This window comes from Penaeus japonicus, unplaced genomic scaffold (genome assembly GCF_977035675.1).
Source record: "Penaeus japonicus unplaced genomic scaffold, GWHDUDI00000001_assembly GWHDUDI00000013, whole genome shotgun sequence".
NCBI lineage: Eukaryota > Metazoa > Arthropoda > Malacostraca > Decapoda > Penaeidae > Penaeus > Penaeus japonicus.
In genome coordinates, this window is record NW_028234415.1 from 18165922 (window position 1) to 18188421 (window position 22500).

A 22500-nucleotide genomic window follows, 5' to 3' on the forward strand; every position below is an offset into this window, starting at 1 on the left:
AGGAAAATCTTTCTACCACCTTCTCTTACACAACCAAAGGGGTTACTGATTATGACTCAAATTCAGATGAAGAGAAAATGTTAGGAAAATCTCTTTTTGGGCAGAGAATGAATGCAAAAATGGCCCAAACCAAGCAACAGAGGCACAAACAGATATCTAAGCCTCCACTTAGTTTAAACAATCACACAAGTAATCACTCCACAGATTTGATTGGTGTATCAAGTGCTGACAATACTTCTGACAGTGCTAGTGCTGTGGCTAAGCAGCAGAATCATCCTGCCCCAAATGCAGTTCCTGGTAATGACTCTGAAGCAAAATCAGATGATGAAGAGATAATGTTAGGAAAAACTCTTTTTGGACAGAGAATGATTGCAAAGATTGCCCAGACCATAAGAAAGAAGCAAGAACCATCATCCACACCTTCACTTAGTGTAAGAAATCGCGGGAGGAGTGATTGCGTAGATAGCACTGGTATGATTAGTGACAAAAAGGTAGAGATCAGTGAAAGAGGGATAGAAAGAGTATCAGAACAAGAAAGAAAAGTTGCTCCTGTTTTAGAAGCGGATAATGTAGATAATGCAGTGAAAGAGAATGGGAATAACTTCACAGCCCGAGAAGTGACACGTGACCCTGGAGAAGGCCAGGCAAGTGATGAGAAGCATGTCTCGGACCAAACATTAAAAGAGAAATCAGAAGATAGGGCTGAGACAGAATTACATGTCATGAGTGACATGGCAGGTACTAAGGCGAGTGTTAGTTGCCAGTCAAATGAGAACTTAGATTTAGGTGAAGAAAAAATAATGCAAAGTGCTCCCGAGGGAGAGAATGAAGATGTTAGTAACTATATAAGTGATACAGATAAAAAAGGAAATGAAATTGTTATTTGTGAGGAAGGAAACAAAATAGATACAGAAAGAACAGAAACAAAACTCTCAAGTATAGATGTAAGTGTCATATCAAAATCAGAAATGAAAGCTTCTGAAGCTGTTCTTGAAAGATTTAATTCAGAAGAAAAAGTGAGTAGTGAAAGAAGGAGCAGGGGAAAAGAAGTAAGAAAAAGGACAGATAAGAAATGTAGTGAAGAGGATGTGGGCGTAGGATCCACCAAAATCCCTGAAACATCCACGCGAGAGAGCAATAAGCATACTTCAGACTCTCAAGGAAGACCAGAAATTCCAGATGCTGACGACAGAGAAAAAGGAAAAGAAGAAATGCAAGAGAAGAAAGACGAGCCAAATATCTCCACAAGAAACAGAAGAGGCCGGCCACGTAAGAAGAGGGAAACATCTGCTTCTGAACACATGGACACAAGGGAGTACAGGAGAGGGAGAAGTAGGAGGAGTCTATCTGAAAACCAGAGGGAAGCCAGTGGTGAAAATGGTGATGAGAAAAAGGCTAAAAAGGAAGATAGAAAGGCGAATGACTCTGATGAAGTCAAGCAAACAAGAGTTATGACCAGAAATAGAACACAAGATCAAAAGAGAGGCCACAGTGAAACATCTGATAAAGAGAGAAAGGGGAAATCAAAGGAAAAAATGGTTAAAACCTCACCAGCTAAGAAAGAAAGGAGGGCCAAGTCCTTTGAAAGAAGGATTGAGGAGCCTGACAACCAAGAAGCATGTAATAAATCATACAGTAAATCGAGAAAGAAAGTTGATCCTATCATTCAAAGAAGTAAGAAAGCAAGTGATGCCAGAAAGAGTGGAGAAACAGAGGATGAACCAAGCAAGGCTAAACCAAAGAGACAACCAATTGATAAAGATTCAGCAGCAAAAAAATCGTCTGGTAAAGAAATAAAGGATTCAGTAGATAGCCAAGAGAATAACGAGATAATCCCAAAGACAGACACTGCTGAAAGAGACGGTCGGAAGTTGGAACGTAAACCAAGCACCAGAGGGACAAAGGAAATTATTGTGGATAGTAGAAATGCCATAATAGAATCAAAAGTTACTGAACGCCTACATGGGTCAGCAGGTGATGCAGTCGAATGCCTAACCCTAACTGAAAATACAGACAAACAGAACGAGGGGGTTGCTGATGCCAAGCCACCAACAAGAAGTGCTCAAGCTGAATCCAAACCCACAGAGTTCAAGAAAGGGACATCTATGAAGGAAGTAACAGATATCCCTGAAACTGCAGGGACATCATTGGAGAAAGGATCAGATATCCTTGAGACTGTAGGAACGCCAGCAGAAAAAGGATCAGACATCCCTGGGACTGTAGGAATGCCAGCAGAGAAAGGATCAGATATCCCGGAGACTGTAGGAACGGCAGCAGAGAAAGGATCAGATATCCCTGAGACTGTAGGAACGGCAGCAGAGAAAGGATCAGATATCCCTGAGACTGTAGGAACGCCAGCAAAGAAAGGATCAGATATCCCGGAGACTGTAGGAACGGCAGCAGAGAAAGGATCAGATATCCCTGAGGCTGTAGGAACGGCAGCAAAGAAAGGATCAGATATCCCGGAGACTGTAGGAACGGCAGCAGAGAAAGGATCAGATATCCCTGAGGCTGTAGGAACGCCAGCAAAGAAAGGATCAGATATCCCTGAGACTGTAGGAACGCCAGCAAAGAAAGGATCAGATATCCCGGAGACTGTAGGAACGCCAGCAAAGAAAGGATCAGATATCCCGGAGACTGTAGGAACGGCAGCAGAGAAAGGATCAGATATCCCTGAGGCTGTAGGAACGGCAGCAGAGAAAGGATCAGATATCCCTGAGACTGTAGGAACGCCAGCAAAGAAAGGATCAGATATCCCTGAGACTGTAGGAACGCCAGCAAAGAAAGGATCAGATATCCCGGAGACTGTAGGAACGCCAGCAAAGAAAGGATCAGATATCCCGGAGACTGTAGGAACGCCAGTAGAGAAAGGATCAGATATCCCTGACGCTATGGTAGACCGGCTTGAATCTGAAGTCGACAAGAGAGGCAAGGACAGTGGAAGAGATATTACCACTGAAGGTGCGAGTCGAGATGCAACAGCTTTTGGGCACGGGGTTGAAGAGGAAGTAGAATGCAAGGATAGTTTAAATCCCCAAACTCCTAACTCTACAATGGAGAGGTCTGAACAAGACTGCAAAAGCAACTCTGAAGAGAAGGTTCGAGAAGAGCCAGTCAAAAATAGCTTGAAAGATAAGTCAGATAGTGTGAGCATTATAGCTAATATCAGGAGCGATGCTAATCAAATGGAAAACGATGTAAGCATACCATTAGAGGAGAAGAATGGACAAGGAAAAATGAAAAATGGAAAGGATGAGCATGAGAAAGAGTGCCGTGAACAAGGTAAACCAAGTGTACCTGTGAATACAGAGGAAGGTGGAAGTGAGAAAAAGGAAGAAACAGTTTTACACAGTGAACGAATGTCCAGGACAGAACATACAAAGGCTGAAGAAAGGCTCTTCCCCGAAGAGGAGGAACTACTATATGATGAAGACAGTGAAGGAGGTGATGATGATAAGGATGCTGCAGAAACCTCTTGTGAAATGGCGTCTGCCTTTAATGCCGAAAATTCCCTGAGAGATGCCATGAAAAAGGATAATGAAAAATTTAAGCCTGAAAGAGCTCCAGTGGCCAAAAAAGTGCAGAATGTGGAGCATAGTCCTAAAAGGATAACTAGAAACCATTCGACTCAAAGACATTTAGAGAATGTGGAAGGAGCAAGAGGTAGACAAGGCAGTTTTTCACCTATAAAGATGGACAAAAATGACAGCAAAGGCCTCTCAAGAACTCAGCCTTCACCAGGTAGAACAAACAGAAGGATAGCCAAGTTGACGACACCTGACAAGAAATGCAAGGTAAGGGAAAACGATAACACCAGTCCGTTAATGGTCAAGGAAAAGGAGATGCAAGCCAAATACGAGGAGAAGATGGCAGTGGCATTTGGCAGGACCACCAGACTGGGTCAGAGGGAAAATGAGGAAGTAGCAGAGACAGTTCAAAGAAGTCCACCAGGAGATCCTTCAAGAAGAGTGAATGGAAGTAACACTTCAAGACACAAAGATAGTAATAATACACCATTCGAAAGAGAAGATGATCATGGGAAAGAATGGCGTGAACAAGATGGACCAAGCAAATCTGTGGATGCTAATAAAAATGAAAAAGAAAACCTGGAAAAAACACGTTCACGCAGTGAAAGCATGTCTAGAATAGAACAGGCAAAGAAGACAGAAGAGAGGCTCTTCCCTGAAGAGGAAGAACTCCTTTATGATGGGGACAGTGATGAGGACAGTGAAGGAGTAGATGCTGATGACGAGAAGGAAAATGAAACTGAAGAAACCTTAAGATTAAATTCCACACACTCAAGTCAAAGTAGATGCCAGAAGACACTCCAACCCCAAACAAATATAATGTCATCCACATTCAGTGCTGGCAATTATCAGAAAGATGACGCAAAAAAATATAATGACAAATCTGCACCTGAAGGACTTTCAGTAGCAAAGAGCGTGCAGAATGGGGAACATAGTCCTAAAAAAATAACCGGTAACCATGCAGCTGAAAGAGAAGACCTTGAGAGTGTGGGAAGAGCAAGAGGAAGAAAATTCAGTTCCTCACCCAGGAACAGTGATAAGACTGACAGTAGCAAAGACCTCTCCAGAAGTCGATCACCACCAGGTAGACTAAAGAGAAAGATAACCAAGCTGGCAGCGCAAGACAAGAGGAATGAGATCGGACAAACTGAAAGTGTCAGTCCATTAATGGTCAAGGAAAAGGAGATGCAAGCCAAATACGAGGAGAAGATGGCAGTGGCTTTTGGTAGGACCACCAGACTGGGTCAGCAGGCATGTGAGGAACAGGAGGACACAGAGAAAAGAAGTCCACCAACAGATCCTTCAAGGAGAGTGAGTGGGAGAAATACTTCAAGACGTAGAGATAGTGAAAGCCCGCCAAGGGAGAGAGGGAGGAGGCCTCTCAGGAGTAAAACAGAGGAGCACAAGAGGACAGACCATGAGAACATGCAAACGGAAAGGAACGCCTCTTCAAGAAATAGTGATTCCAGACCGAGGGCAAAAAGGAAGCATGGGGAGGCAGTAGAAGAGACAAAGAGAAATAGAAGTTACCCAAGTGCATCTCAACAAAGGAGACCAGTAGATGGAGATGAGGGTGTAGGTGGTGAATTACGGTGGAAGAGGCAGCAGTCTGAGTCACCACCAGCTTACAGAAGACGACGTGTAAGTGCAAGAAGAATGAGAGATGATGAAGATTCTCCAGAGAAGGGAAATCATATCGGAAAGATGAAGAACAAAAATGAGGTCAAAGAAGATGGTAGAAATCATGTAGACTCATTATCCAAAACTCAGAGAGGCCCGACCTGTAACAAAGTGCCGGTGGATAGCAAATTATTACACAGTATCTTATGGGAGTCTCCTAAGAAGAGCACTATCCAGGACGATGAAAAAGAAGAAGGGGAGCTGGATGACGACGAAGAAGAATTGCATAATGAGGTAACAAACAATACGAAAACCACACACAAAGATGCAAAGGAGTCTCATTTACCCAAATCAGAGGTAGACTCGAGACGAAGGAGTGAATCAAGATGGGGTTTGAAGAATATAAGGCCCACGAGGAAGAGTGAAATGTTAGAATATGAAAAAGCTTTACATGAAGCCAAAGAAAAACATCGAAAAGCTGATGAAGAAAGGAAGAAGAAACAACTAAGTAAGGACCCAGCGTTGTCTAAATGCCACAAGCCTGATAATGCGAATACTAAGCTAGCTTGGGAGAAGCAAGATAGTTTTACAAAAAGTGAAAAGAAGGTTAGTCAGGTCAGTGAAGCAAATGCAGAGAGAAGAAGGCAGAGTATGAGAGCAAGGCACTTACGGACTTTAACAGAGGACGACACAACTTTTTACCCATCCGATCTCTTCCATGTCACACCAATCGTAGCTGTCCCAGATAAGGCAATAGGCCCTGCATCGGGGAGTGATGATACCATTGACATATTGGTGAGACAGAACCACGAGAAATACGGCCAGGACAGCCTGAGCACCAGCGAAGACTCGGAGATGTCTTTGTTGCACTTTATCAACGATCATGACGTGAAGGGACGTGTCAATATCGACCGGGCGTCTTCCTCATGTAAGGCAAAGGAGGATTCGAAAGACGGCTCAAAGGACGAAAAAGAAATTAGAAAGAGAAGAGGAAGAAAGGAGGTTATTGAAACCAGGGGTCTCACAGAGGAAAAGTCCATTGAACAGAGTTTATTAAAAGGCAAACAAGATACTGTTGTAGACATACCACTGATTGACAATGCTGATCAAGAACATGATCAAGAAAATATGTCGAGTAATGATGGTATCCTCAGCCAGTGCGTAGATGAAATGGAAACTGAGAGAAGCAAGGAAGATGAGTGCCACACTGAAAACGGTTTGGAAACGAGAAATATTGATGATCGAGAAGTAGCCGAGAACACTGCAGAAAATGCAACAACAAACGAAGATGTAATCAGTGACTCCGAGACTCGTAATACTGAATGTAGTGGCATGTCTTTGTTAGAAGAGACAAATGCCTCAACTCAGTCAGCTGGTAGCCAGGAAGACAATTCTAGCAGTTCAAGTGACTCGGACTCGGATTCAGACTCAGGCAGTAGTGGCTGTCAGTGCAGCCAATGTGGTGATAGTAGCAGCAGTAGCAGCAGCAGTAGTAGCAGTTCAAGTGACTCAGACTCTGATAGTGACTCGGATGCAAACATCGTAGAAACAGCACAAGAAGCAACACATGTGGCTGGAGAAGGTGAGGTAGACCATGACAAAATAGGGAATCATGCAAACAAGAAATCGCCAAGAAAGTCTCCGCGGAAATCCCCTGCAAAGCGAGAAAAAACGCCCAAGAAAACCTCGACCAATAAATCGCCCCACAAGAATGGCAAAACTCCGTGCAAAATGTTGAAAACACCACACAAGTCATCTCCAGGAAAGGTTGATTTGAAAACTCCAGGAAAGACGCCTTGTAAGAAACTTGGAAAGACGCCCAAAAAGTCACCCAGTACCAAATCAAAAGAAGCAAGTGTTCAGATCACACCCGATCTTCACTGTATGGCGAAGAATGACGAAGGGACTCTAGGCAAGGGTAAAAACCATAATACCGCTTGTAATTCACAGGCACCAGGTGCAAATAAGGCAAAGAAAGACCTTGTGACATCACCACCACAAATACAGATGGTGATTTGTTCTCATGACGACTTGAAATCCCAGGTCAGGAAACGAGAAGAATCAGTTAACGAATCCCAGTCAAAGGACCCAAAAAGCACCGGAGCTCTGGCTGCATCTACAGGCAGTTCATCATCGACCACTATTCAAAAGGTGTTCGTTCGGCGCCGTGCAAGAAGACCTGCCAATTTCTCGCCAACCAAATCCTCAGCAATGAGTTTATCTTGCGGGAGCCAGAAGAGTGTTATCTCGCTCGTGCACAAGGATCTAGAGCCACCAGAGGAAACTGCAGATTCTACTTCCATAACTACCCAGGATGAGAATGTTTTTAAAGCAACGAGTGATACTAGAACACAAAGTAATGAAGAAATAATTGTGCGCAAAAGGACTAGAACTCCCGTTAGTGAGAAGACTATAGCTGGCAAGCGGTCTAGAATGTCCTCTCCAGAATCTAGAGAGGTTATGGCTTCTATGAGAGACACCGTTGGAAATGAGAATGAGAGTGACGCTATTATGGGTGAAGGGAGTCTAGATGAAGCCAACGAAACATCTGCGAAATCCACAGAAGTTCCAAAAGAACCTAACTTTGCGCCAGAAAAAATAACCACCGAATCAGCGGTCATTTCAGCCGATGCAAGATCCAAGAAAACCGTCACGGATGGACAGTCAACCAGTGAAGTATCTACAACAGATAGTAAGATCATAGTTCCCGTCAAGATTCGGAGAGTGAAAAGACAGCTCAACCTCGGCATGTCTAGCTCGGTGTCGAGTGTTATGTCTTCCGTACCTGCAAGAAAGTCCGCTGCGACGCCGGCCTCCACTCCCCCGCCAAGCAAGGAAAGGAGCAAGTCCACTGAAAACTCCCCGCAAAGCCTTAGGAGAAGTCCGAGGAAGAAGCTGGTGTCTACGTAGCATGTGAAGATTTGTGTAAAAAGAGATGTAAATATTTTCTTGTATTCAGTTTCCTTCCATGAATTTATATGCTAATATTTATTGTAATTTTAGTGGAGAGAAGTATATATTTTTTTCTATTTGACAGGAGATGTGTGCTATAATGTTATGGTTTTATGTAATTCAGATTATTTCTTGTGTTTTAGTTAGAATTGCTTTTTTACTCTATGATTTTTGTACATTTTACCCCCCCAAAGAATGGTCTTATCTTTGATAGACACATGGAAATGTCATGTATAGGATGGCAGTCATTGTGTATATATTGTATTTATTTATTGAAAGTTATTTTTCTGTTAGTAGGAAAGTGGACATTTGTTTGAAGAAAAATTGTTATTTTTGGGTAATATCTTTTACAACGAAAATAAAGTTAAAATTCTATTACATATTTTTTTACCGACGATTACCTACTTCACAATATTTAAATATTCGACCTCTCCGATTTTTATTTTCTCTCCCTATCCTATCGGTTTCTCTCTATTACACTTATTAACCCATTGCAGACGGGGATAAATATGCTTGCCCAGCCTCCGGGATAAGTTTTATTTTAAAGAGAGACTGCTTGAAGCATTATAATTTGAACATTCCCACTCTCTCAGTCATTCATTGAAAAACTAGAGCGTTTTTTGTGTTTTGTTTTTTTGTGTGTTTTATTGAGTTTAGAGACTTATATATGCCATATGACAGGCTCTACCAGTGCTGCAGTAGACTAAAATTGTAGTATATTATCCATATTAGCTCATTATTTTATTTATACTCAGTGTGATAGAAGTATTGCTGTTTTATGGGAGGACAAAAGGCAACTATATTTTTTTCGTATTTTTGTGCTGTCATGAACGAATACGAAACATATAACCACCTACAATAAAGATAAATGGAAGAGGTAAGGAAGAGGAATGAAACCTGTGCTTGTGACTGTGAGTGCCACAGTGAAAGGAATCCATATTGGCACAGGAGTACATTTTAGACACTGGGTATGGATTGAGTCATCTTCCTCTTCCCGTTCTGACTGCACATCCTTCATCGGCGGTACTTTTGAGCAAGAGTTCGTCAACTTAGTGTGTGTCATCGCTCTATAAAGATAGTGCTTGCTAGAGACCGTGGATGGGTGCCATTCAAGGCTCTCTCTCTTGCTGGTGCTAGGAAAAAGTGGTGCCATCTAGGTTTTGGACGTGAAGCTAGCACGGTATTACGGTAATTATAGTAATTATGACTGCAGTAGCCATCATCACTCATTCCTTTTTCATAGTAAAATAAAATAGCACAGTGATCCAAAATCCCCGAACGTCATGTACGTCAGGACGCCCGTCGTCAGGCCAAAGCTCCTACGTCATGTATGTCATGACACCCGTCCGCTGTGGGTTAATATAGTTGTATCTGTCGTGACATATAGAAGGGATGGAATTTACGTAGAATAGGCCTTACTTTGATAAAAGTGGTAGAAAGCCGATCTTAGGTATTGTTATAGAAAGTTTAATGATACTTTTTATTATGAGACAAAATTAATATCTTATTATGATAAAAAGAAGCAGCATTTTATAACGCACAAGGGCTGCCTTCCGAACATAGAAAATGTTATTTTTCAACCAAATATCTTATGAAATTAATTTATAATTAGATATGCTTTCAAGCACACTAAATCCAACGTTAACGTTAAATATTTGAGTAGAATTACATAGTAAAAACACAATACGGATGTCACTGACAGCACTGATTTAATACATAAATATACATCGTTTTGATTTAGTGAGTTTGCATAGGTATCCATTTCACAAACATTGCTGTAAAAAGCGAATGGATCATATAATGAATGACCACTACACATTTTCAGAGTATGAAATAGATCATATGTGATATTGCATTTGTAATATATATATATAATGGTAATTTACAGAGGCCGGAGTATATTTTACACGAGCTTACAAAACACCCTTGTTTGAAAAAAAGGGATCACATGGAAAATTAAGAATATCCTAAATTTTAAAAGTAATGTCTGCCATGAGCATTTTTTCCAGTTACCTTTACCTCAGATGCAACATATGATTAGGTGTGTGGTCGCTATGCAGGATGTGTAAAATAATAATCATTTGGGCCGAGTTCTATACTGATTTTTATGGATATCGCCTACAAAGGTTGCAGAAACGAAGCCAAATGTATATGCTGAGAGAGAGACTATAGTGACGATTATGAAAACAAGCGCATCAAAAATTCAATTCTGAGGTTATAAATCCAAGTTGGATCGATCAAATATTCTGGGAAATCTAAGGATAACGACTTGAGTCTAAAACAGATATACTGATAGTAGTAACTGTAATGGAAAAACTAGACGACAACAATCAGCTTAAGTGGTATCACTAGCGATCTTATTATGGTCTTTGGACAAATTTTATTTCGAGTATAGCTTTCAAGGCTATCTAACAATATCATTGGATAGTCCGTCACTAGGTGTTATACGTTTTTTCCGTTCATTATACAGCGCAGGGAAGTCCCTGACATTAATAGTTACTAGGAATTCCATCATATGTTGAATCTCCTCAACACTCCGGGAGAAACAGCCATGGTAGGCGAGCAGTTCCTCAAGATACTTTACTGGACTTTTTTTTTCTATATTATACTCTTGCATATAAGTATTTTGTTATATCATTTGCAAAGCTATAATGTTTATCTCAGTTTTTAGTATTTTTTCTTTATTCCTCTCCGTTCAGATATTGGCGTACTCATGCGGTCTTAAATTTTTATAGGAAAATAAAACTGCTTTGTATTTTGGCTACATTTTTCGTACTCCACAACATTTTCCCAAATAATAATAATAAAAAAAATAACAAAAGTAAATAGCACATGAAAAGGGGACGCGATACACGGCTCTGAAGAAATTTACATTTTTTCAAAGTTATAAAAAAAGAACTATTTAAAACAAGATCATATGCGATATGAAATTCATACAGTGTAAAAGTATAGTAAAAATAAATGCAATTATTTTTCCTGAAAATATATAGTCATATCTGGAAGCGTTGCAATGGACGGGAATCATAGTCATTATCACGCATATACAATGTTAAATATTTTCCCTTATATTTTCTAAGCATTTTTCACAACGAACCCTGTTTTTTTCTGACACGGCGCTGTACAGTTTCGGCTTGCCCTGTTTAAGCTTCCGATAGAGATGCGCCACTGTCACCCTTGAAGAACTAAAGAAACACAAGAAAAATATGGTTTTCTGCGAAGCCTTCCCAAATGTATTCCCTGGAACTTTGGCAATAAAAAGAAGAGAAAAAAGACACTAACTATTCAAAATGGCACATCTCTGTCCCATTGTTTATCGTGAATTTCACTCTGGAATGACATTGTAACATAATGAAAGAAAATTTCGACTCCAGTGTTAAGTATTGCATTTCTTCAAGGTAAGAATTAAACAAAACAGATAAATGAATAAATAAATAAAAAGTAATGATAATAAAAAGAAAGAAGCATTTGTTCTTCTTAACATGGGAGTTGAGTTTCCTAGTTTGGTGTGCCATCCCAAGGAAAATGGACGATAAACTTACCAGAACAAGATACCAGACCACTTAATATCAAGACCTTATAACAGCCTATATGGTTATGGTCTCATCTGATAAGCCTTAATCCCTACAACACTGAATTTGGATCACAGATATACATGTCAGGATTGGCTTGGAAGCACATAAGGACAGTTCCATGGCAAGACGCAGTATGGATAAGACGAAAGTGGGTTGAATACAAGCGGATGCGGACAGGTCTTTCTCTGTAGACGTTTGTCATGCGTGCAGTGGAAGTAGTCACGGCAGCAGCCAGGGCAGGCAGGGTAGTTCCCTTGGCGGTTACATTGACTCATCTGGCCACCACCTGTAGGGCAGTCTTGTGGCCGTAGACAGACTGGGTAAGTAGGATCTGTGTTGAACACGAGACCTCCTGGGCATTTTGTCACAGTAGGAGTGTACCCGCGGCCGGAAAGGGAAGTCTCGCATTGTATGTAGTCTGTACAGCAGTGTTGACATCGTGGGAAGCTACCAGGGTGGGCACAGCTGCTTACATTGGCAGAAGGTCCTCGCAATGCTGGATCATAAGGACAGTCCGAAGGTGGGACACAGTAAGGGTATGTTGATACAGTGTTAAAGACCAGACCTGGAGGACATTGTCTGGTTACCCGCATCATCTCGTTACCATCATGGTAACAATGTGTGTATACCCCAATGCAGAGATTACTCTTAGCAAAGAACCCAGCATGAGAGCACCCCGTGGCTGCAAGATCCTGTGGGGTGGTGAGGGAGGTTTCAGTTGGACTAGGAACTGGACTAATTGGTGACGAGTGCACAGGGTTACTACTGGTGGTTTCTACTTGTGTAGAACATGGAGCATAGCACTGGGCTGTTTCCACACAACGTCGAGTGATGTTGTTGAATATGGGTTTGTTTTTAGGACATCTGGCTAGTACTGGCTGAGGAACTAAGCCATTCACAAACATACATGCATAATACCTTGTACAGTCACTCAGATCAGGGATGAGAATGCCTGCATGCTTGCACTTTGGTTTACAGTAATCTGACATCATTGTTTGTGGTGTGACCTCTAATGTAGGGCTGGTGTTCAAAGTAAAGCCAGTGCTTAAAGTTCCCTCAGTTGTTACACTGGTGCTGGTAGTTTCCTCAGGCTTTGGACTGCTACTGAAAGTTGTTTCTGGCGTTGAACCGGTATTAACAATTCCTTCTGATGTTGAACCAGTATTAACAATTCCTTCTGATGTTGAACCGGTATTAACAATTCCTTCTGATGTTGGACTAGTATCGATAGTTCCATCTGATGTTGGGCTAGTAGTGATAACTCCTGGAGTTTGACTGGTAGTAACAGGTTCTGTTGTTGGACTGGTTCCATCCGGTTTACTAGTGTCGATAGTTTCTTCAGGTGTTGGAATGGTAGTGATGAGTTCTTCTGCTGTTGGGGTGATAGTGGAAGGTCTTTCTGGTATTGGTTTGGTACTGCTTGTACTTTCTTGTGTTGGTTTGGTACTTGTAGATTCTTCTAAAGTTGGTTTCACACTAATAGTCTCTTCTGTTGTTGGACTGTTATTAATAAATCCTGCAGGTGATGGAGTGAAGGGTCTGCTTTGAGTTGAATTACTGTCTGTTTGTTGACAGTGCAAGGTGCGGCAGGGAGCGTCACCTTGGCAGGTCTTACTCTCTGAATCGAACACAGGCTTCTCTCTTGGGCATCTTAGTCTCAAAGGACGTGGGACAGTGCCATCAAAAAATATACACAAATAGTAGTGATGGCAGCTGGTTGGATCACGTACAATAGAATTCGGCTTTTCACAGTGAATAATGCAAGACTCATCATCACCAGGCAGAATTATGGGTGTAACTTCGGATGAAAGTGTGCTACTGGTTGATAATGTTGTAGGTGTTGTAGCTACAATCCCTTCACATGTAGTAATACAAGGGATACCTGCGGCACAAGAATGTTTTTCAAGGTCAAATACTGGTCGTTCTGAAGGGCATTTTCCCCTAACAGGTGTGTATTGTGGATATGGCTTGAGACGAGTGATAGTGCACGTATAAAAGTGGTTACAGTCAAGAGGGTCATGTACAACTGTGTGCTGGGAAGAGCACGTTGGCCGGCACAAATTGGGGGACGTTGAAGAATAAGTAGGAGTAGCTGTGGGAGATAGTGTCATTATAGAGGAGGAACTACTGATAGAAGGATATTCTGTTGTAGCAGATGTTGGCAAATAGGACGCAGTGGGTATGGATATGTTGCTCATTCCTGGTGTTATGAGATTAGTTTCCTGGCATGTTGTGATACAAGGTGATTCTGCTCGACAGCTGTAACTCTCTAGTTGAAATACTGGACGAGAGGGTGGACAACGAATCCTCGTGGTGTGGGCCTGCCCCTGCACTATCATACAAACATAGTAGTAGTGGCAATCCATAGGGTCATGCAAGATAGTGTTATGTTGACTGCAGTTTGGTCGACACGTTTCTGGGATCAACATCAAAGCATTGTCTGTGCCATTTGTGAGTTGAGTTTCACTCTGCTGGCATGTAACCAGGCATTCTGCAAACTCTGAACAGCTTTCACTTTCTACATCGTATATGGGTCGACTTGAGGGGCATTCCATTCTTGTAAGAATGGTGGTATTACCATTAACAGTGCAAGTATAGTAATGATGGCAATCCTTAGGATCCTTTACCACAGATTCTGGTCGGACACACGAGGGCAAGCATGGATCAACCTGTTCTTCAACTGTTGGTGGTACTGTAGGTTCTAGCGAAGTTGAGGGAATGGAACACATCTCGATACATCTAGCCTCAGCTTCACACCGGAATTTAGTCCTGTGGAAGAAGGGTTTGGTGGAAGGACATCTAGCACGTACAGGATGCGGTGTCTGGCCTCTCAAAAATACACATATGTAGTAGTGGGTGCAGTCCATTGGGTCTGGTACAAGGGAGTTTGGAATAATGCACTTAGGCTGGCAGCTAGTGGCATCAGGGGCTGGGAGAGGCGCAGTAGCAGTGATGCCAGGACAGGCTACCACACACTGAATTGATGACATACACTTCCCTTCATCTTGGCTGAAAACTGGTTTGTCTTCGGGACATTTGATGCGTTGAGGCTTCATGGAGAAATAATCAATGAAGTGACAAACATAGAAGTAATGACAGTCTGTTGGGTCTGCTAGCCATGAGTCAGGTATAAGACAAGTAGGCTGACAGATTGAAGGCAGGATTCCTGACGCAGAAATATTTTGGTATGTAGGTAAAGATGAGATGTGGGACGGGAACTGCGTAGTATTGGAGACCAAAGAAGGGAAGTGACTTGAAGGAACAGATGTTGCTTCTTCATCGTCTGTGTCTGCTTGAGCACCTACAGGGAAAGTCGCTAAAGCTGGATGTATCACCTGCATTTGAGGAGGAAGCGGAGTTGGAGAAATTAAAGAGGAACCAACTGAAGGTGTTACTATTGTGACACTACTAGGAAGTAGTGTACTTGTGGGAGCAACTGGCAATGACGTCTCATTTATAATCATGTCCGGCTGTGATGTAGTAGATGTTACTGCTCCAGGTAGTGATATAATACTAGTGACTGTACCATACAGTGACGTTACACTTGTAACTGCACCATGGAGTGAAGTAACGCCTGTTGGCACACCAGGCAATGAAATAATACTTGTAACGATACCATGGAGTGTTGTTACACTTGTAAATGCATTAGGGAAGGATGGAACAGCAGTCATAGTACTAGGAAGTGATATAACACTTATGACAGTGCCATGCAGTAAAGTTACACTTGTAACCGCACCAGGGAATGATGCAACATCTGTTGGTACACCAGGCAGTGATATAACACTTGTGACTGTACCATGCACAGATGTAACACTTGTAACTGCACCAGGGAATGATATCACACTTGTGAATGTTCCATGCAGTGATGTTACACTTGTGACTGTACCGGGCAATAGTGTTACACCAGTGGCTGTACCAGGCAGTGAGACAACACTAATGACTGTACCATGCAAGTATGTTACACTTGTAACCGCACCAGGGAATGGAGTAACACTTGTCGGTACACCGGGCAAAGTTATAACACTTGTGACTGTACCATGCACAGATGTAACACTTGTGAATGCACCAGGGAATGAAATTACACCTGTGACTGATCCAGGCAGTGATGTTACACCTGTGACTGATCCAGGCAGTGATGCTACACCTGTGACTGATCCAGGCAGTGATGTTACAGCTGTGACTGATCCAGGCAGTGATATAACACTTATGATTGTACCTTGCAGTGTCGTAACACTTGTAACCGCACCAGGGAATGATGCAACACCTGTTGGCACACCAGGCAGCGACATACCACTTGAGACAGTCCCATGCCAAGATGTAACACCAGGGAATGAAATTACACCTGTGACTGTTCCAGGCAGTGATGTTACACCTGTGACTGATCCAGGCAGTGATGTTACACCTGTGACTGATCCAGGCAGTGATGTTACACCAGTAACTGACCCAGGCACTGATGTTACAGCTGTGACTGATCCAGGCAGTGATGTTACACCTGTGACTGATCCAGGCAGTGATGTTACACCTGTGACTGATCCAGGCAGTGATGTTACACCAGTGACTGATCCAGGCAGTGATGTTACACCAGTGATTGTACCAGGCAGTGATATAACACTTATGATTGTACCTTGCAGTGTCATAACACTTGTAACCGCACCAGGGAATGATGCAACACCTGTTGGCACACCAGGCAGTGATATAACACTTGTGACTGTACCATGCACAGATGTAACACTTGTGAATGCACCAGGGAATGAAATTACACCTGTGACTGATCCAGGCAGTGATGCTACACCTGTGATTGTTCCAGGCAGTGATGTTACACCTGTGACTGATCCAGGCAGTGATGTTACAGCTGTGACTGATCCAGGCAGTGATATAACACTTATGATTGTACCTTGCAGTGTCGTAACACTTGTAACCGCACCAGGGAATGATGCAACACCTGTTGGCACACCAGGCAGTGATATAACACTTGTGACTGTACCATGCACAGATGTAACACTTGTGAATGCACCAGGGAATGAAATTACACCTGTGACTGATCCAGGCAGTGATGCTACACCTGTGATTGTTCCAGGCAGTGATGTTACACCTGTGACTGATCCAGGCAGTGATGTTACACCTGTGACTGATCCAGGCAGTGATGTTACACCTGTGACTGATCCAGGCAGTGATGTTACACCTGTGACTGATCCAGGCAGTGATGTTACACCTGTGACTGATCCAGGCAGTGATGTTACACCTGTGACTGATCCAGGCAGTGATGTTACACCTGTGACTGATCCAGGCAGTGATGTTACACCTGTGACTGATCCAGGCAGTGATGTTACACCTGTGACTGATCCAGGCAGTGATGTTACACCTGTGACTGATCCAGGCAGTGATGTTACACCTGTGACTGATCCAGGCAGTGATGTTACACCTGTGACTGATCCAGGCAGTGTTACACCTGTGACTGATCCAGGCAGTGATGTTACACCTGTGACTGATCCAGGCAGTGATGTTACACCTGTGACTGATCCAGGCAGTGATGTTACACCTGTGACTGATCCAGGCAGTGATGTTACACCTGTGACTGATCCAGGCAGTGATGTTACACCAGTAACTGATCCAGGCAGTGATGTTACACCTGTGACTGATCCAGGCAGTGATGTTACAGCTGTGACAGTGCCAGGCAGTGATGTTACACCAGTAACTGATCCAGGCAGTGATGTTACACCTGTGACTGATCCAGGCAGTGATGTTACACCTGTGACTGATCCAGGCAGTGATGTTACACCTGTGACTGATCCAGGCAGTGATGTTACACCAGTAACTGATCCAGGCAGTGATGTTACACCTGTGACTGATCCAGGCAGTGATGTTACACCTGTGACTGATCCAGGCAGTGATGTTACACCTGTGACTGATCCAGGCAGTGATGTTACACCTGTGACTGATCCAGGCAGTGATGTTACACCTGTGACTGATCCAGGCAGTGATGTTACACCTGTGACTGATCCAGGCAGTGATGTTACACCTGTGACTGATCCAGGCAGTGATGTTACACCTGTGACTGATCCAGGCAGTGATGTTACACCAGTAACTGATCCAGGCAGTGATGTTACACCTGTGACTGATCCAGGCAGTGATGTTACACCTGTGACTGATCCAGGCAGTGATGTTACACCTGTGACTGATCCAGGCAGTGATGTTACACCTGTGACTGATCCAGGCAGTGATGTTACACCTGTGACTGATCCAGGCAGTGATATAACACTAGTGACAGTGCCACCCAGTGTTGTAACACTTGTGACTGCACCAGGGAAAGATGTAACACCTGTTGGTACACCAGGCAGTGATATAACACTAGTGACAGTGCCACCCAGTGTTGTCACACTTGTGACTGCACCAGGGAAAGATGTAACACCTGTTGGTACACCAGGCAGTGATATAACACTAGTGACAGTGCCACCCAGTGTTGTCACACTTGTGACTGCACCAGGGAAAGATGTAACACCAGTGACCGTGCCAGGCAGTGATATAACACTAGTGACAGTGCCACCCAGTGTTGTTACACTTGTGATTGCACCAGGGAAAGATGTAACACCTGTTGGTACACCAGGCAGTGATATAACACTAGTGACAGTGCCACCCAGTGTTGTCACACTTGTGACTGCACCAGGGAAAGATGTAACACCTGTTGGTACACCAGGCAGTGATATAACACTAGTGACAGTGCCACCCAGTGTTGTAACACTTGTGACTGCACCAGGGAAAGATGTAACACCTGTTGCTGATCCAGGCAGTGATATAACACTAGTGACAGTGCCACCCAGTGTTGTCACACTTGTGACTGCACCAGGGAAAGATGTAACACCTGTTGGCACACCAGGCAGTGATATAACACTAGTGACAGTGCCACCCAGTGTTGTTACACTTGTGACTGCACCAGGGAAAGATGTAACACCAGTGACCGTGCCAGGCAGTGATATAACACTAGTGACAGTGCCACCCAGTGTTGTAACACTTGTGACTGCACCAGGGAAAGATGTAACACCAGTGACCGTGCCAGGCAGTGATATAACACTAGTGACAGTGCCACCCAGTGTTGTCACACTTGTGACTGCACCAGGGAAAGATGTAACACCTGTTGGCACACCAGGCAGTGATATAACACTAGTGACAGTGCCACCCAGTGTTGTCACACTTGTGACTGCACCAGGGAAAGATGTAACACCTGTTGGCACACCAGGCAGTGATATAACACTAGTGACAGTGCCACCCAGTGTTGTCACACTTGTGACTGCACCAGGGAAAGATGTAACACCAGTGACCGTGCCAGGCAGTGATATAACACTAGTGACAGTGCCACCCAGTGTTGTCACACTTGTGACTGCACCAGGGAAAGATGTAACACCTGTTGGCACACCAGGCAGTGATATAACACTAGTGACAGTGCCACCCAGTGTTGTAACACTTGTGACTGCACCAGGGAAAGATGTAACACCAGTGACCGTGCCAGGCAGTGATATAACACTAGTGACAGTGCCACCCAGTGTTGTTACACTTGTGACTGCACCAGGGAAAGATGTAACACCTGTTGGTACACCAGGCAGTGATATAACACTAGTGACAGTGCCACCCAGTGTTGTCACACTTGTGACTGCACCAGGGAAAGATGTAACACCAGTGACCGTGCCAGGCAGTGATATAACACTAGTGACAGTGCCACCCAGTGTTGTTACACTTGTGACTGCACCAGGGAAAGATGTAACACCTGTTGGTACACCAGGCAGTGATATAACACTAGTGACAGTGCCACCCAGTGTTGTCACACTTGTGACTGCACCAGGGAAAGATGTAACACCTGTTGGCACACCAGGCAGTGATATAACACTAGTGACAGTGCCACCCAGTGTTGTCACACTTGTGACTGCACCAGGGAAAGATGTAACACCTGTTGGCACACCAGGCAGTGATATAACACTAGTGACAGTGCCACCCAGTGTTGTCACACTTGTGACTGCACCAGGGAAAGATGTAACACCAGTGACCGTACCAGGCAGTGATATAACACTAGTGACAGTGCCACCCAGTGTTGTCACACTTGTGACTGCACCAGGGAAAGATGTAACACCTGTTAGTACACCAGGCAGTGATATAACACTAGTGACAGTGCCACCCAGTGTTGTTACACTTGTGACTGCACCAGGGAAAGATGTAACACCTGTTGGCACACCAGGCAGTGATATAACACTAGTGACAGTGCCACCCAGGTTTGCCACACTTGTGACTGCACCAGGGAAAGATGTAACACCAGTGACAGTGCCAGGCAGTGATATAACACTAGTGACAGTGCCACCCAGTGTTGTTACACTTGTGACTGCACCAGGGAAAGATGTAACACCTGTTGGTACACCAGGCAGTGATATAACACTAGTGACAGTGCCACCCAGTGTTGCAACACTTGTGACTGCACCAGGGAAAGATGTAACACCTGTTGGTACACCAGGCAGTGATATAACACTAGTGACAGTGCCACCCAGTGTTGTCACACTTGTGACTGCACCAGGGAAAGATGTAACACCTGTTGGTACACCAGGCAGTGATATAACACTAGTGACAGTGCCACCCAGTGTTGTTACACTTGTGACTGCACCAGGGAAAGATGTAACACCTGTTGGCACACCAGGCAGTGATATAACACTAGTGACAGTGCCACCCAGTGTTGTCACACTTGTGACTGCACCAGGGAAAGATGTAACACCTGTTGGCACACCAGGCAGTGATATAACACTAGTGACAGTGCCACCCAGTGTTGTTACACTTGTGACTGCACCAGGGAAAGATGTAACACCTGTTGGCACACCAGGCAGTGATATAACACTAGTGACAGTGCCACCCAGTGTTGTCACACTTGTGACTGCACCAGGGAAAGATGTAACACCTGTTGGCACACCAGGCAGTGATATAACACTTGTGACAGTGCCACCCAGTGTCGTCACACTTGTGACTGCACCAGGGAAAGATGTAACACCTGTTGGCACACCAGGCAGTGATATAACACTAGTGACAGTGCCACCCAGTGTTGTCACACTTGTGACTGCACCAGGGAAAGATGTAACACCTGTTGACACACCAGGCAGTGATATAACACTAGTGACAGTGCCACCCAGTGTTGTCACACTTGTGACTGCACCAGGGAAAGATGTAACACCTGTTGGTACACCAGGCAGTGATATAACACTAGTGACAGTGCCACCCAGTGTTGTCACACTTGTGACTGCACCAGGGAAAGATGTAACACCAGTGACCGTGCCAGGCAGTGATATAACACTAGTGACAGTGCCACCCAGTGTTGTCACACTTGTGACTGCACCAGGGAAAGATGTAACACCAGTGACCGTGCCAGGCAGTGATATAACACTAGTGACAGTGCCACCCAGTGTTGTTACACTTGTGACTGCACCAGGGAAAGATGTAACACCTGTTGGTACACCAGGCAGTGATATAACACTAGTGACAGTGCCACCCAGTGTTGTCACACTTGTGACTGCACCAGGGAAAGATGTAACACCTGTTGGTACACCAGGCAGTGATATAACACTAGTGACAGTGCCACCCAGTGTTGTCACACTTGTGACTGCACCAGGGAAAGATGTAACACCTGTTGGTACACCAGGCAGTGATATAACACTAGTGACAGTGCCACCCAGTGTTGTCACACTTGTGACTGCACCAGGGAAGGATGTAACACCTGTTGGCACACCAGGCAGTGATATAACACTAGTGACAGTGCCACCCAGTGTTGCCACACTTGTGACTGCACCAGGGAAGGATGTAACACCAATGACCGTGCCAGGCAATGATATGACACTTATGATATTACCATACAGTGTTGTTACACTTGTAACTGCACCAGGGAAAGATGCAACACCTGTTGGTATACCGGGCAGTGATATAACACTTGTGACTGTACCTAATAGTGTTGTTATACTTGTGTACGCACCTGGGAATGATAAAACACCAGTAACTGTACCGGGCTGTGATACAACACTCGTTATTATACTAGGAAATGATGTAACACTCATACCATGAAGGGATGGCATACTTGTGACTGGACCGCACGGTGATGTGACCGTTGACACTATTCCAGGCAGTGATATTACACTTGTTTCGATGCTCGGCAATAATGATGTACCTATATTTGCACCAGACAGCAACGCATCGTCTATGACTGTACCTGTCAGGGACATTATATCTGTCATTTTACCAGGTACTTGTGTAACGCTAGTGACAGTGCCCTGCTGTGGCATAATATCTATGATTGCAGTTGGTACTGCACCAAAGTTCACGCTTGTAAATGCACCAGCTGGCGATGACACGCTCGTGACTGCACCGGGAAGCATGTCGGTCTGCGTTGGTGCGCTCGTGACCGTACCATGTTGCGAAGTTGCAACCGTGAGTGTTCCAGGCAATGGATTAACATTTGTGACTGAACCAGATATTGATGCTGTCGCTATAGTGTCATTCATACCAGGCAGTGAACAGGGGGTCCTACATTTAATCCCCATGATGCACATCTGAAGGTCCGGACTGAATATGGGCATAACTCTCGGGCAGATGTAAGAGCGAGCCACTAAGACGTTCCCATGCAATACACACTTGTAGTATTTGCGACAGGAATACGGGTTCTGTAGCCTTGAATTGGCCATCACACACACAGGGGGCGAACAGCTGTTTATAACCACAGGGGGGCGATTGAGCACAGGGAGGGCGCTTGTCTGCCCCGTGGCTGAGGCGGGAAAAGCGGCAGGCTGGATGGTCGACGTCGAAGGAAACGTGGT

At 44.1% G+C, this 22500-nt stretch overlaps 2 protein-coding genes across 3 annotated transcripts in view; one reads left to right on the forward strand and one right to left on the reverse strand.

Annotated features, from left to right (window-relative positions):
• LOC122265416 (uncharacterized) overlaps positions 1 to 8474 on the forward strand; it is a 20991-nt gene extending 12517 nt beyond the window's left edge. For both annotated transcript variants that reach the window (XM_043034783.2, XM_086543237.1), the window contains exon 5: positions 1 to 8474. This exon is cut by the window's left edge and continues 1630 nt beyond it. In XM_043034783.2, coding sequence (XP_042890717.2) covers positions 1 to 8057 — 8057 coding nt within the window. In that variant the 3' untranslated portion in view covers positions 8058 to 8474.
• A 2374-nt stretch (positions 8475 to 10848) lies between these two features.
• Positions 10849 to 22500, reverse strand: part of LOC122264614 (uncharacterized) — an 18627-nt gene continuing 6975 nt past the window's right edge. Inside the window, exon 2 of the mRNA XM_086542906.1 lies at positions 10849 to 22500. This exon is cut by the window's right edge and continues 645 nt beyond it. Within this exon, the coding sequence (XP_086399032.1) occupies positions 11755 to 22500 (10746 nt within the window). The 3' untranslated portion in view covers positions 10849 to 11754.